At 44.9% G+C, this 14,744-nt stretch overlaps 1 protein-coding gene across 1 annotated transcript in view; it reads left to right on the forward strand.

Moving 5' to 3' along the window:
- ARK2C (arkadia (RNF111) C-terminal like ring finger ubiquitin ligase 2C) overlaps positions 1 to 14,744 on the forward strand; it is a 217,173-nt gene that overhangs the window by 170,640 nt on the left and 31,789 nt on the right. Inside the window, exon 4 of the mRNA XM_089662526.1 lies at positions 1,983 to 2,112. Coding sequence (XP_089518652.1) covers positions 1,983 to 2,112 — 130 coding nt within the window. The remainder of the gene's footprint in view (positions 1 to 1,982; positions 2,113 to 14,744) is intronic.

A 14,744-nucleotide genomic window follows, 5' to 3' on the forward strand; every position in this document is an offset into this window, starting at 1 on the left:
AGCTAGGCTCCCGCAAGGCCAGTGGTCGGCAAGCCGCGGCTCTTTACAAATTTAGATGCGGCTCTCCTGTGTGCCGGGCGCCCGCTCCCCTCCCTCCTCTCCCCTCCTCTCGGATGGCCGCCCCCCCTCTCGGATGGCCGCCCCCCTCCCTCCTCTCGGACGTCAGGACTCTGCAGCTGTCAGGATGTAGGCGGGGCAGCCAGGATGTAGGCGGGGCAGCGTGACGAACTCCTCTCACAGTCCTCCCTGAAGACCAGAACGGCGCGGGAATACGAGAGGAACGCGCGGACCAAAGGTAAGTGAATTGACACAGGGGGGGGACTTACTATATGGGGGACTTACTATATGGGGGATGAATTACTATAGGGGGGACTTACTATATGGGGAATGAATTACTATATGGGGGACTTACTATATGGGGAATTAATTACTATATGGAGGACTTACTATATGGGGAATGAATTACTATATGGGGGACTTACTATATGGGGAATGAATTACTATATGGAGGACTTACTATATGGGGAATGAATTACTATATGGAGGACTTACTATATGGGGAATGAATTACTATATGGAGGACTTACTATATGGGGGATGAATTACTATATGGGGGATGAATTAATATGGGGGATGAATTAATATGGGGGATGAATTACTATGTGGGGGATGAATTACTATGTGGGGGATGAATTACTATGGGGGATGAATTACTATATGGGGGATGAATTACTATGGGGGATGAATTACTATAGGGGGGATGAATTACTATGGGGGACGAATTACTATATGGGGGACGAATTACTATATGGGGGACGAATTACTATATGGGGGATGAATTACTATGGGGGATGAATTACTATATGGGGGATGAATTACTATATGGGGGATTAATTACTATGGGGGATTAATTACTATGCTTACTATGGGGGAATATTACTATACTTACTATGGATGACACATACACATCATTCATCTACTCTTGGTCCGGCCCCCGTGTCCAATATATGAACCCATTGCGGCCCTCAAGTCAAAAAGTTTGCCCACCCCTGGTTTAGAGACTAGTTTTGTAACATGCCGACACATGGCAGCACAAGGCTCCAGTCACAGGGAGCATCGACCATCATAAGTCAGTGTGCCAAAAGACATTGTCCTGTGCACCTTGGGAGCTGTGCAACTGGTGCTATTCTGACCATGTGCTTTACCACGTCTGCTATTTCATCATGGACAGCAAGTTAGAACAAAGAGCAAACGTGACATTCTGCATGAAAACCTTGCAAATCTGCCACAGAGACATTTTTACATGATTCGGCAAGTTTACGGCCATGCTGCAATGAGTCGTTCGAGGTGTTTTGAGTGGCACATGCGCTTTAAGAGAGGAAGAGCATCACTGGAAGATGACGAGAAATCAGGAAGACTTTCAACGAGCTCAACCCCCGAAATTACCCATTTCTCGAAGATGAAGATTGCTGGATCTGTCAAAGGTCGCCGTTTTGACAACATTGTGGAGATCCAGTGATTTGCCCAGTTTTCACTTCATGTTTGCTCTTTGTTCTAACATGCTGTCCATGATGAAATAGCAGACGTGGTAACCCACGTGGTCAGAATAGCACCAGTTGCACAGCTCCTGATGTACACAGGACGATGTCTTTTGGCACACTGACTTATGAAGGTCAGTGCTCCATGTGACCTTGTGCTGCCATCTGTTGGCGTATTACAAAATTAGTCTTGAAACTTTTGAGTCTGTCTGTCGGTCTACAATATCTATCTATCTATCTATCTATCTATCTATCTATCTATCTATCTGTCTGTCTACAATATCTATCTATCTATCTATCAATCTATCTATCTATCTATCTATTTATCGGTCTGTCTACAATATCTATCTATCTGTCTGTCTGTCTGTCTGTCCATCCGTCAGTCCGTCCGTCTACAATATCTATCTATCAATAAATGCAATGTAAATGTCATTCCTCTTCCAGGGACCTCAGTGTGGATGCCAGTTTGCCACATGCACAGTTCCAGGTCAGACCTGTTCCTCAGCACTACCAACATTACTTAACGAACCCGCGACTGCAACACTTCCCGAGGACTACGTCACTGACACAAATGGTGAGAACTTTTTTTGGGGTCACATTTATTTTTAGGTTTTTCCTTCAGGATATCATGTCTATTCAAATAGTGGGGCTCATGTATCTGTTGTGCTGTCCGGCGGTTTAAGAGAGAGGCATGAAATTTTCTAATACCCTGTACAGAAGAGCTCTGAATGCTAATGGTCATTATACGCGGTGTCAGTTACCTTGACTATAACTCTACAACTAATCCTGCTACTTGCATATTTATAATTATTATATTATTATAAGGGGTTCATTTGATAAATAGTAAAAACATGTGCTCTAGCTTTCCCTCTCCCTCTCTCTCTCTATATATACTGTACATAGTTAGGTCCCCATATATATTTGGACACAGGCACAATTTTAGTTTTTTTTTCAGGTATTTACCAAAACATATTCAAGCTATAGTTATATAATATGTAATATTTCCTCCTCCCCCGATCCACCACTCATGACTTTACCATTAAGATCAACAGCACAACCATTGGTCCTTCCCCTCATGCCAGGGTGCTAGGCGTAATCCTAGACTCTGACCTCTCCTTTGGGCCCCACATCCACTCACTGGCTAAATCCTGCCGCCTCAATCTCTGGAGCATTTCCAAAATCCGCCTCTTTCTGACCAATGACACCACAAAACAACTTATCCACGCCTTGGTTTTATCTTGCCTTGATTACTGTAACTCCCTCCTCACTGGTTTACGGTTACACAGGCTATTCCCCCTTCGGCCTATCATGAATACTGCTGCTAGACTCCTTTCTATACACAGAGCTGAAGAAGGTATTTAATAAATTTGCCTTCTCTTTGTCCCCAGTCACCCCCTCTAGATTATTTTGTAAAGGGCCTACATGCTATATTGCTATATTACTATTAATATATTTGAAGAGTATTTTGGGGTTGGCCCTGCTATCTTTGCAATCTGTCATTCGTTTTCAATTTTTGCAGCCTTTATTTCCTTTTTGCATATTCTGTTATATTCTTTGTAATGTTTAAATGATGATCGCGTTCCTTCAATTTTATATCGAATAAAAGCTCTTTTCTTATTATCTATAGCTTTTTTTAGCTTTGGCCGTAAGCCAAAGTTTTTGGACAAATGAATGTAATCATAAATAAAATGTCCATTTTTAATATTTTGTTGAAAATCCTTTACTAGCAATGACTGCTTGAACTCTGGAGCCCATGGGCATTACCAAAGACTGGGTTTCCTCTTTTCTGATGCTTTGCCAGGCTCTGTCTGCAGCTGTCTTCAGTTTTTCTTTGTTTGTGGGTCTTTCTGCCTTTTAGTTTTGCTTTCAGCAAGTGAAATGCATGCTCAATTCGGCCATTGCAGATTATTCCACTTTTTTTCCTTCAAAAGCTCCTGGGTTGCTTTTGCAGTGTGTTTTGGATCATTGTCCATTTGTACTGTGAAGCGCTGTCAAATCAACTTTGCTGCATTTGGCTGAATCCGGTCTGACAGTATATCTGTAAACATTGCAGAATTCATCCGGCTGCTTCTGCCTTCTGTCACATCATCAATAAACACCAATGACCCAGTGCCACTGGAAGCCATGCATGCCCATGCCATCACACTGCCTCCACCATGTTTTACAGATGATGTTGTGTGCTTTGGATCATGAGCTGTTCCAAGCCTTCTCCACACTTTTCTTTCTGTCATTCTGGTACAGATGCACCTTTTTGTGAACCCTCTGTATTTGCTCTCGTGAAGTCTTCTCTTGATTGTAGACTTTGACAATGATACGCCCACCTCCTGGAGAGTGTCCTTCACTTGTCTGGATGTTGTGAATGGGTTTTTCTTTACCATAGAGAGGATTCTGCGATCATCCACAACTGTTGTTCTATGTGGTCATCCATGCCTTTTTATGTTGCTGAGCTCACCAGTACGTTCTTCTTTCCTCAGAATGTACCAAACTGTTGATTTGGCCACTCCTAATGTTGAATGCATGATGTATGTTTACAGAAATAGATTCTAAATGTAAATACCACACTTGGAATCAACTCCAGAACTTTTACCTGCTTAATTGATGAAGAAATAAGGAAGGAGTAGCCCACACCTGGCCATGAAACAGCTTGCGATTCAATTGTCCAATTACGTTTGGTGCCTTGAATAAGGGGGATGGCTACTCTTAAGAGCTGTAATTCCTAAACCCTTCCTCCAATTTGAATGTACATACCCTCAAATTTAACCAGTGAGTGTGCACTTTTAGCCCATATCCATTATATAACTATAGCTTGAATATATTTTGGTAAATACCTGAAAAAACTAAAATTGTGCTGTTGGAACACCAATCCACCCACATTCCTACCACTCTCGCGAGAAGCAATACATTGAATAGGCAGAAGACATTTGTGTAGTTTGATCCATACCACCTCCCGATGGCTTACACGTAGGCTGGACTATTTAGCTCAATGCAACTATATAGCTCAGTTGTTCGAAAGGAACTTGGCAGCACTCAGAACCACCCGCCAACCACCTCTTATTAATGCTACTGAAAATGCTTCCCATGCATACACATCAAAATGGGGTACTTACTCCTTCCTAATGCCTGGCAAGCAGTCTCCTGACCACAGGCCTCTAAAGGTACTGTAAATTGGTTTCAAACATAAATTCTTTCTTTACTTATTATGGGCAAGACCAAGATAAATAAAATGCTAAAGTACCATATGTCTCTTCTCCATCTACACCTCCTCCCTTGGCCAACTCATACACTCTCACGGCTTCAACTACCACTCTACGCCGACGACACACAAATCTATCTCTCAACTCCCCACCTCACCCCCTCGGTCTCTGCCCGAATCACACACCTACTGAGCGACATATCAGATTGGATGTCGCTCCACTTCCTTAAACTGAGCCTCTCCAAAACCGAGTTTCTTGTCTTCCCCCCAGCCCGGACACCACCCCCCATTGACTTCTCCATCACATCCAACAACGCCAATATCAAACCCGCCCTGCAGGCCAGAGTACTTGGTGTCATTCTGGACTCCAACCTATCCTTCCAGCCCCAAGTCCAATCTTTAACAAACTCGTGCAGACTCCACCTCCGCAACATCGCCAAAATCCGCACGTTCCTAACCCCAGAAACCACTAAACAGCTCATCCACTCCCTCATCGTATCACAACTCGACTACTGCAACTCCCTCCTCACTGGCCTGCCTCGCCGCTGGCTATCCCCGCTTCAGTCCATCCTGAATACGGCTGCCAGACTCATTCACCTTTCCAACCGCTCCATCTCCGCCACCCCCCTCTGCCAATCCCTCCACTGGCTTCCGATTGCGCAACGGATCAAATTTAAAATCCTAACACTGACGTACAAAGCTGTCCACCATACTGCCCCATACTACATCACTGACCTAATATCCAAGTACCGCCCAGCACGCACACTCCGCTCCTCACAAGACCTCCTTCTCTCTAGTTCCCTGGTCTCCTCCTCCCATGCCCGCCTCCAGGACTTCTCCAGGGTGTCACCCATCCTCTGGAACTCCCTGCCCCAACCCATCAGATTATCACCTACTCTCCTCTCCTTTAGGCGCACCCTGAAAACCCATCTCTTCAGGGAAGCCTACCCTACCCCCTGCTAACTTGACCGTCCTCCTCCACTCTTCCTACCACTCCATCCCCCACAGCTATCTCCTCCTGTACCACTATCCCATCCCTTCTAGATTGTAAGGTCGAAAGAGCAGGGCCCTCGATCCCCTCATGTTTTGCATTGTATTGGTATTGTTCTGTCACATGTTCTGTCCCCCTTTGTAATGTACAGCGCTGAGCGAACTATTGGCGCTTTATAAATACTGTATAATAATAATAACAATAATGTCCTTTTTTATCAGGTAAATCTGAAATATAACATACTAATATTTAGTTTACTTTGATGTAAGATGCCTGTTTACTAAACTCAGTAGCTCAACCTGAATTATTCATTTTTTATAAGACAGCTCAGTTGGAGGTTTCGAGCAAAACATTTCTGCCATAAGGCTCTGTTGCATGGCAAAGGATTAAAATTGTGAACAGGATTTTTGTAGGGACAACATGGGGGAACAAGGTGGTGAGCAGTGGTGCTACCATTAAACCAAGGCTTCAGAGAGGTTTGTTTCTTTGATGGTAAGACTTCAGTAGGGCCAACTCTGTGAGACTGGGAACTGAGTTGCTTGCTTTGAAGAGCACAGGAGTGGTCACACCATTGTGGTGATACCTCATTAAATTGCTGGTTGACTTCAGGGCAGAGTTGGTTGCCCTCACTCTGGTCAAGATATGCTGACACTCAGCGTTGATCGAGTCCCAATCCAGGCTCCATATAGCAGTTCATCCTGAGTTTATCAAAAAACTGTTGCTCAAGCCCTGAAGGGTGAGTCCTTTTCCCCTAAACACATTGCAAGGAGATAATGCTCTCCCATGCTTCGGTGATGGACTGTCCCTTGTACCTGATGTCCTTGCCCATTAAATGTTTTGAACAAAGTGAGATGGCCATTTTTACAACCATATGTCCAATATTTGATGTTCTGAAGAGCAATTCTTCCATCGTGATCAGAAAGGCATCAGCCAAAGACTTGAACCAGGTCTATAGATGCTATACTTTCACAAGAGCTTCACCTCCTCCAGTGATAACACCCTAATATTAATTCTTATTCCTACTGATCCAGCACTACCACATATCTACCAACTAATGCAAACTGGAATTTGCGCTAATATGCTCATTTGCAACAGATTAAGGCAGAATGGAGCCCCAGGCCAATGTTTTGCTCCCCCATCTCTTTGGATGAAATAGGACTGCAATAGCACAGGAAGGCTTCCCCATTTGCATTGTCTATTTAGACATGGCTCCATCGTACCTTACTGTCTACAAGTACCCTACTGCCCACAACTACCTAATTGGCAGGTCTAGAGCTTTAACCACTTGCACTACACCCCTGGTTTATTGCAAGAGCATGAAAGTTGTAGTGGAGCCCCCTGAACACCCACCAAGCCCTAGGCTCCTGTCTAAGTTGGCTTGTGGATGATCCTGCTCTGCAGCCTAGACAATGGGGGCATTTAGAGTTGGATGGGCTATCTTAGCAATCAATAGTGAGTCATTACAATTAAAAGACATGGGGAAAATCAGAGTTTAGTGGCAGGCCATAGCAATCAATTTGAGTCCCCAAAAAGACAGTGGGAACATTTGGAGTTTGGTGGGTCATTAGGACCTCCAAGTGAACATGTGTAATATGCATGTGAATGTTGCTGAGACCCAAGACCTGGAGTTCCACTTGAGGAATGGCAAATCCAAAATTTCAGCGAAAAGCTGGGAAAGAGACTCAACTTCACCCAAATTTACCTCTCCACCCCCCACTTCACCCCCTTACTCTCTGCCCGCATCGCCCACCTCCTAAACGACATATCAGACTGGATGTCGCTCCATTTCCTCAAACTTAACCTATCCAAAACCGAGCTCCTGGTCTTCCCCCCACCCCGTGCCCCTCCCCCCATCCTCTCCATCACTACTAACAATGCCACCATCTCTCCCACCCCACATGCCAAAGTCCTGGGTGTCACCCTGGACTCCCACCTTTCTTTACTACCCCACATCCAACTGCTATCTAGATCTTGCAGGCTCCACCTCCGCAACATCTCCAAGATACGCACATTCCTCACCCCAGACACCACCAAACAACTCGTACGCTCCCTCATCATCTCACGCCTGGACTATTGCAATTCCCTTCTCACTGGCCTACCCAAATGAACGCTATCCCCACTCCAGTCGATCCTAAACTCAGCGGCTAGACTCATCCACCTCACCAACCGCTCCACATCTACCTCCCCCCTCTGCCAATCCCTTCACTGGCTCCCGATTGCCCAACGCATCAAATTCAAACTGCTAACCCTGACCTACAAAGCCATTCACAACGCCGCCCCAAACTACATAACTGACCTGATACCCAAATACTACCCTACCTGTGCCCTCCGCTCCTCACAGGACCTCCTACTCTCTAGCTCCCTGGTCTCCTCCTCCCACACCCGATTGCAGGACTTCTCTAGGACTTCCCCCATCCTATGGAACTCCCTACCCCAATCCATCAGACTGTCACCCACCCTCCTCACCTTCAGGTGCACCCTGAAAACCCTCCTCTTCAGGGAAGCCTACCCCAACCTTACCTAACACCTGACCTCACCTAACAACCTCCTCCACTCCTCCCACCACTCCATCCCCCACAGACATCTCCTCCTGTATCACCTTCCCCTCCCTCCTAGATTGTAAGCTCGAAAGAGCAGGGCCCTCGAACCCCTCGTGTATTGTATTGTTACTGTATTGACTCATGTTCTGCCCCCCTTGCTACTGTACAGCGCTGAGCACACCCTTTGGCGCTATATAAATACTGTATAATAATAATAACTTGATAATCCACCCTTGAATGCATTTTATAAATGTAGCAAATCTTCCATTGGGTGTCCAAAGGGGAAAAAGTAACAAACATAAATACGCTTTATTGTGAGGTTAAACAGACTTTGTGTTGCTTTATTTCAGAGCATTCTTTGGTAGGTGGCAGGTCCTCTTTGAGATGCTGTCAGCTGTGACAGTCATCAGATGCCAGCAGTGCTGCGTGGGGTTTATAAATAAAGATGTTAATAAAAGCAAAGCAGCTGCTACACCGCCCCCTGCAGGGCCTCTGCTTTTATGCATGCCTGTTCTTTTCATGCATTGCCTTTACGTTATAAAGCACACATACTGTATCCACCTACACAACACACACATATGAGACTATCTATAGGATTTCTGTGTCAGTTTGTATTATCCATTAGCGATTGAATTGTCTGCGAGCTATCCAGCTGAGACGGGAAAATCCCTTCCTCCTCCTATTATAATAGCTGCCTGCTGAGATGGCTGTCAGTACACCAGCAGAGGATCAATAGCCTGCTGCTTTCCACCTAGTATGAGGGCTTACTCTTCCGTTTTCCTTGGGAATGGATAGTGAGTTTGTATACATTTTCTGGCCAGGACTAACAATATAAAAAGTTTTGCTTTTTTGTTTTTGTTTTATTCATATAAATATATATAAACTATGAATAATATGCATTCTGGCCAGCAGGTGGAGCTCTTGCCACCTTTTCACATGTTTTGCTGTTTCCGGTGTTAGAATGCTTAGAACAGGGGTTTCAAAACTGTGCCCTTTGCTAGCTTTTATCGGGCCCTTGGGGCACTATTCCTCCCTCTGACACCAACAATGGGGCACTATTCCTCCCACTTATACAAACGATGGGGCACTTTTCCTCCCACTGATAGAAACAATGGGACACTATTCTTCCCACTGATAGAAACGATGGAGCACTATTCTTCCCACTGATAGAAACAATGGGACACTATTCTTCCCACTGATAGAAACGATGGAGCACTATTCTTCCCACTGATAGAAACGATGGGGCACTATTCTTTCCACTGATAGAAGTGATGGGGCACTATTCTTCCCACTGATAGAAACGATGGGGCACTGTTCTTGCCACTGATAGAAATGATGGAGCACTATTCCTCCTACTGATACCAATGATGGGGCACTATTTTTCCCACTGATACCAATAATGGGGCACTATTTTTCCCACTGATACCAACGATGGGGCACTATTCTTCCCACTGATAGAAACGATGGAGCACTATTCCTCCCACTAAAAGAAATGATGGGGCACTATTCCTCCCACTGATAGAAACGATGGGGCACTGTTCTTGCCACTGATAGAAATGATGGAGCACTATTCCTCCTACTGACACCAATGATGGGGCACTATTCTTCCCACTGATACCAATGATGGGACACTATTCCTCCCACTGACACCAATGATGGGGCACTATTCCTCCCACTGACACCAATGATGGGGCACTATTCTTCCCACAGATACCAATGATGGGACACTATTCCTCCCACTGACACCAATGATGGGACACTATTCCTCCCACTGACACCAATGATGGGGCACTATTCCACCCACTAATAACAATGATGGGGCACTAGTTCTCCCACTGACACCAATGATGGGGCACTATTCCTCCCACTGATACCAATGATGGGGCACTATTCCTCCCACTGATACCAATGATGGGGCACTATTCCTCCCACTGATACCAATGATGGGTCACTATTCCTCCCACTGATACCAATGATGGGGCACTATTCCTCCCACTGATACCAATGATGGGGCACTATTCCTCCCACTGATACCAATGATGGGGCACTATTCCTCCCACTGATACCAATGATGGGGCACTATTCCTCCCACTGATACCAATGATGGGGCACTATTCCTCCCACTGATACCAATGATGGGGCACTATTCTTCCCACTGATACCAATGATGGGGCACTATTCCTCCCACTGATACCAATGATGGGGCACTATTCTTCCCACTGATACCAACGATGGGGCACTATTCTTCCTCCTACTGACCACCATCCCTGAGGCCATGTTTATCTTCACTGATGCAGGGCCCAGGACATTTTTACTCCCACTGGCAACAACCCGGCACTCCTAAAGTCTAAAGGACAGTAGACTGGCCCTTTATTTGAAAAGTTTGGAGACCCCTGGCTTAGAACCTCTGTCAGGTCTTATTGCTCTAAAGGGCTCTGTTTAAGTGGAACTTCACTCTCTCAGTTAACATTTACTATTTTTATCGCTATGCTGCTAGCATTAGTAAATAAAACAGGAAAGTAGATCATGTTTACTTGTTTTAAACTTTTGTAAAAATTTCTTCAGTTACTTCCTGGTTTCCAGGCCTAGGCAAATGATGGCATACACCCCAGGAGTCTTTAGGAGGGGAGGAGGGGTTTTCTTAGCTAAGCACATCCTCCTGCCTGCATGTCTGAACTAAGGGCAGATGGATTCCAGGAAGTAAATGCTACATGAATCATCTACTCAAGATAGCCAGGGGGTGTTTTTCAAAGTGATTTCTCAGCAAAATAAAGCATGGAGACACAGATGAGGGAGTTTGCGCTGAATAGTAAAAATTAATTAAATGGAGCTTTTGGTTTGTAGTGTTCAGGTGTGGTGCAGTTCCACTTTAAAAAGATTCCACTTTACTTCCTGTCAACCTGTCAAAGTGAGGAGAAAATCTGCAGCAAGGAAACAGACAGCATATAGGTGACAATATTTCCAGCGTTTTCCTACTTAAAGTAGAATTAAAGCCAAACTTTTTTTTAAATTAATTTTGGATAGAGTAAGGGAGGGTTATAACCCCTGTCCATTTTTTTTGCCATCTGTGTCCATTGGGGAGATTTCTATTCTCTTTCTGTCCCACAGTCAAAACAGGAAGTAGGGAGAAATCCCTCCAAAGCAAGGGAAATTCCTGTCACCAGATCTTGTGTCCCCGTTGGAAGATTTCCCCTCTATTCCTGTTCTGGACACAACCCAGAATTTTAGATTTTCTTTCACTTTCACTCTCGCTGATAAAGGTCACTAGGACAAATAGAGAAGGTGAATCCCCCCAACAGGGACACAGCTATAAAAAAAGCGTTTTAAAATGTCCCTGACCCTTTCCAAAAACACAGCGGCTGAAAAAAGAATAGAATGTGTCCCATAGTGTAATGGCAACTTTGGAAATACCAGGTAAAACTCCAAACATGAACTTGAGGAAAACAAACCTTTTTATTACCCAGCGCTGGTTGAGACTTAGCAAGGATACATATTAGCAATTATGTCACATTGCATATATTTCCTCTTTCACTTTCTGTACATGCAAAAGACTTTCTAAACAGTGTAGAATATGACCTTGTGGTTTCACAGATAGATAAACTCTCTTCAGCTGAAAATAAAAATACCAGGTACAGACTGAACACATTGCTTCACAGGAAATAAGGGAGGGAGGAAGTGAGCTGATGACCTTGCGAACAGAGGCTGTTAGAAATGTTAAAGTTTAAAGGGGAACTCTGCAATATTTGGGTGCTGCCACAATAGGAAACCATGTTAAATGGACTGTAGTGTGTTTTTGCAAAAAAGCAGCAAAAAAATGCACGGCCTTAAGTTAGGTTCTCATCTGTGCAAGTGGTGCCACTACGGGAAATGCACAAATTCCTGCAGCTGCAACAACCCACGCCGTGAAATGTGGAACCCACTAGTGGGTGCCATTATTCCTAATGGCATGTCGCCCACACTGGAAATCATACCCACACTGGGAACCAAGATTCACGTGCGGGTTGCGATTTCCACGGTAGTGTAGGGACTTCCTTCCTGAGTGTCAAGGGGCACGGAAGCCTATTCAAATGAATGGGCTCTTGTGCCCCCGCAACCTCGTAGATGGGAACCTAGCCTTATATCTGCTACCACTTGACCTCCAGAAGATTTACCCCTTCTTCCTGACCAGGCCATTTTTTTTTGATACGGCGCTGTGTTACCTTAACTGACAATTGAGCAGTCATGCAATGCTGCACATAAATTACATTTCCCAGTTTTGCAGGGACACATGATCCTTTACTTTCCAACCTGTTAGAACCGAGCTCTGCCTTGTTCTGCCCGACGATTGGCGGGTGCCGGCGGACATCTTACTGGCACTCATAGATCAGCTTCTGACGTGAGTGTTCACAGCAGAAGCTCTCTGCTGGCGGTACACACGTGCCCCCTATGGTGGAAATGCAAAATCACGTATGTATATGTGTGTGTGTGTATATATATATATATATATATATATACAGTGGGGCAAAAAAGTATTTAGTCAGCCACCAATTGTGCAAGTTCTCCCACTTAAAAAGATGAGAGAGGCCTGTAATTGGCATCATAGGTAGACCTCAACTATGAGAGACAAAATGAGAAAAAAAATCCAGACAATCACATTGGCTGATTTGGAAAGAATTTATTTGCAAATTATGGTGGAAAAGAAGTATTTGGTCACCTACAAACAAGCAAGATTTCTGGCTCTCACAGACCTGTACCTTCTTCTTTAAGAGGCTACTCTGTCCTGCACTCATTACCTGTATCAATGGCACCTGTTTGAACTTGTTATCAGTATAAAAGACACCTGTCCACATCCTCAGTCACACTCCAAACTCCACTATGGTGAAGACCAAAGAGCTGTTGAAGGACACCAGAAACAAAATTGTAGACCTCCACCAGGCTGGGAAGACTGAATCTGCAATAGGCAAGCAGCTTGGTGTGAACAAATCAACTGTGGGAGCAATAATTAGAAAATGGAAGACATACAAGACCACTGATAATCTCCCTCGATCTGGGGCTCCACGCAAGATCTCACCCCGTGGGTCAAAATGATCACAAGAACGGTGAGCAAAAATCCCAGGACGACACGGGGGGACCTAGTGAATGACCTGCAGAGAGCTGGGACCAACGTAACAAAGGCTACCATCAGTAACACACTACGCAGCCAGGGACTCAGATCCTGCAGTGCCAGACGTGTCCCCCTGCATAAGCCAGTACATGTCCAGGCCCGTCTGAAGTTTGCTAGAGAGCATTTGGATGATCCAGAAGAGGATTGGGAGAATGTCATATGGTCAGATGAAACCAAAATAGAACTGTTTGGTAGAAACACAACTCGTCGTGTTTGGAGGAGAGAGAATGCTGAGTTGCATCCAAAGAACACCATACCTACTGTGAAGCATGGCGGTGGCAACATCATGCTTTGGGGCTGTTTCTCCGCAAAGGGACCAGGACGACTGATCCATGTACAGGACAGAATGAATGGGGCCATGTATCGTGAGATTTTGAGTGCAAACCTCCTTCCATCAGCAAGGGCATTGAAGATGAAACGTGGCTGGGTCTTCCAACATGACAATGATCCCAAACATACCGCCCGGGCAACGAAGGAGTGGCTTTGTAAGAAGCATTTCAAGGTCCTGGAGTGGCCTAGCCAGTCTCCAGATCTCAACCCCATAGAAAAACTTTGGAGGGAGTTGAAAGTCCGTGTTGCCCAGCGACAGCCCCAAAACATCACTGCTCTAGAGGAGATCTGCATGGAGGAATGGGCCAACATAGCAGCAACAGTGTGTACCAACCTTGTGAAGACTTACAGGAAACGTTTGACCTCTGTCATTGCCAACAAAGGATATATAACAAAGTATTGAGATGAACTTTTGATATTGACCAAATACTTATTTTCCAACATAATTTGCAAATAAATTCTTTCCAAATCAGCCAATGTGATTGTCTGGATTTTTGTTCTCATTTTGTCTCTCATAGTTGAGGTCTACCTATGATGCCAATTACAGGCCTCTCTCATCTTTTTAAGTGGGAGAACTTGCACAATTGGTGGCTGACTAAATACTTTTTTGCCCCGCTGTATATATATATATGTGCGTGTGTATGTATGTACAGTATATATAGTGATTTTGCACAGGAGGGCCACTCGGTAGCAGTAAATCTGCTATAGGGTGGACCTTAACTGGTTAAAACTGCACTCCAGACACAAAATATTTATTTAAATATATTTCTTTAAAAAAACTAACACTTTGTGCACACCATTTGCTTTTCTAACCCCAGTTAAAAGTAGCAGTGACATCACCACTGTGCTGTACATAGCCTGTGCAGAGAGCATAGCTGTGGGAGGGGCTCCACCCACTACCGGCTGCCTGCAGCAAACTACAGGAGGGGGCGGAGACAAGACCAGTCACCCTGCACAAGGAGAGAGAGCTGCTGTCACCGGTCTTTATTACAGGAAGCTCCTACACAGA

Source organism: Staurois parvus, unplaced genomic scaffold (assembly GCF_062004578.1).
Source record: "Staurois parvus isolate SC_StPar_1 unplaced genomic scaffold, SC_StPar_1.0 ptg001489l, whole genome shotgun sequence".
NCBI classification, from domain to species: Eukaryota; Metazoa; Chordata; class Amphibia; order Anura; family Ranidae; genus Staurois; species Staurois parvus.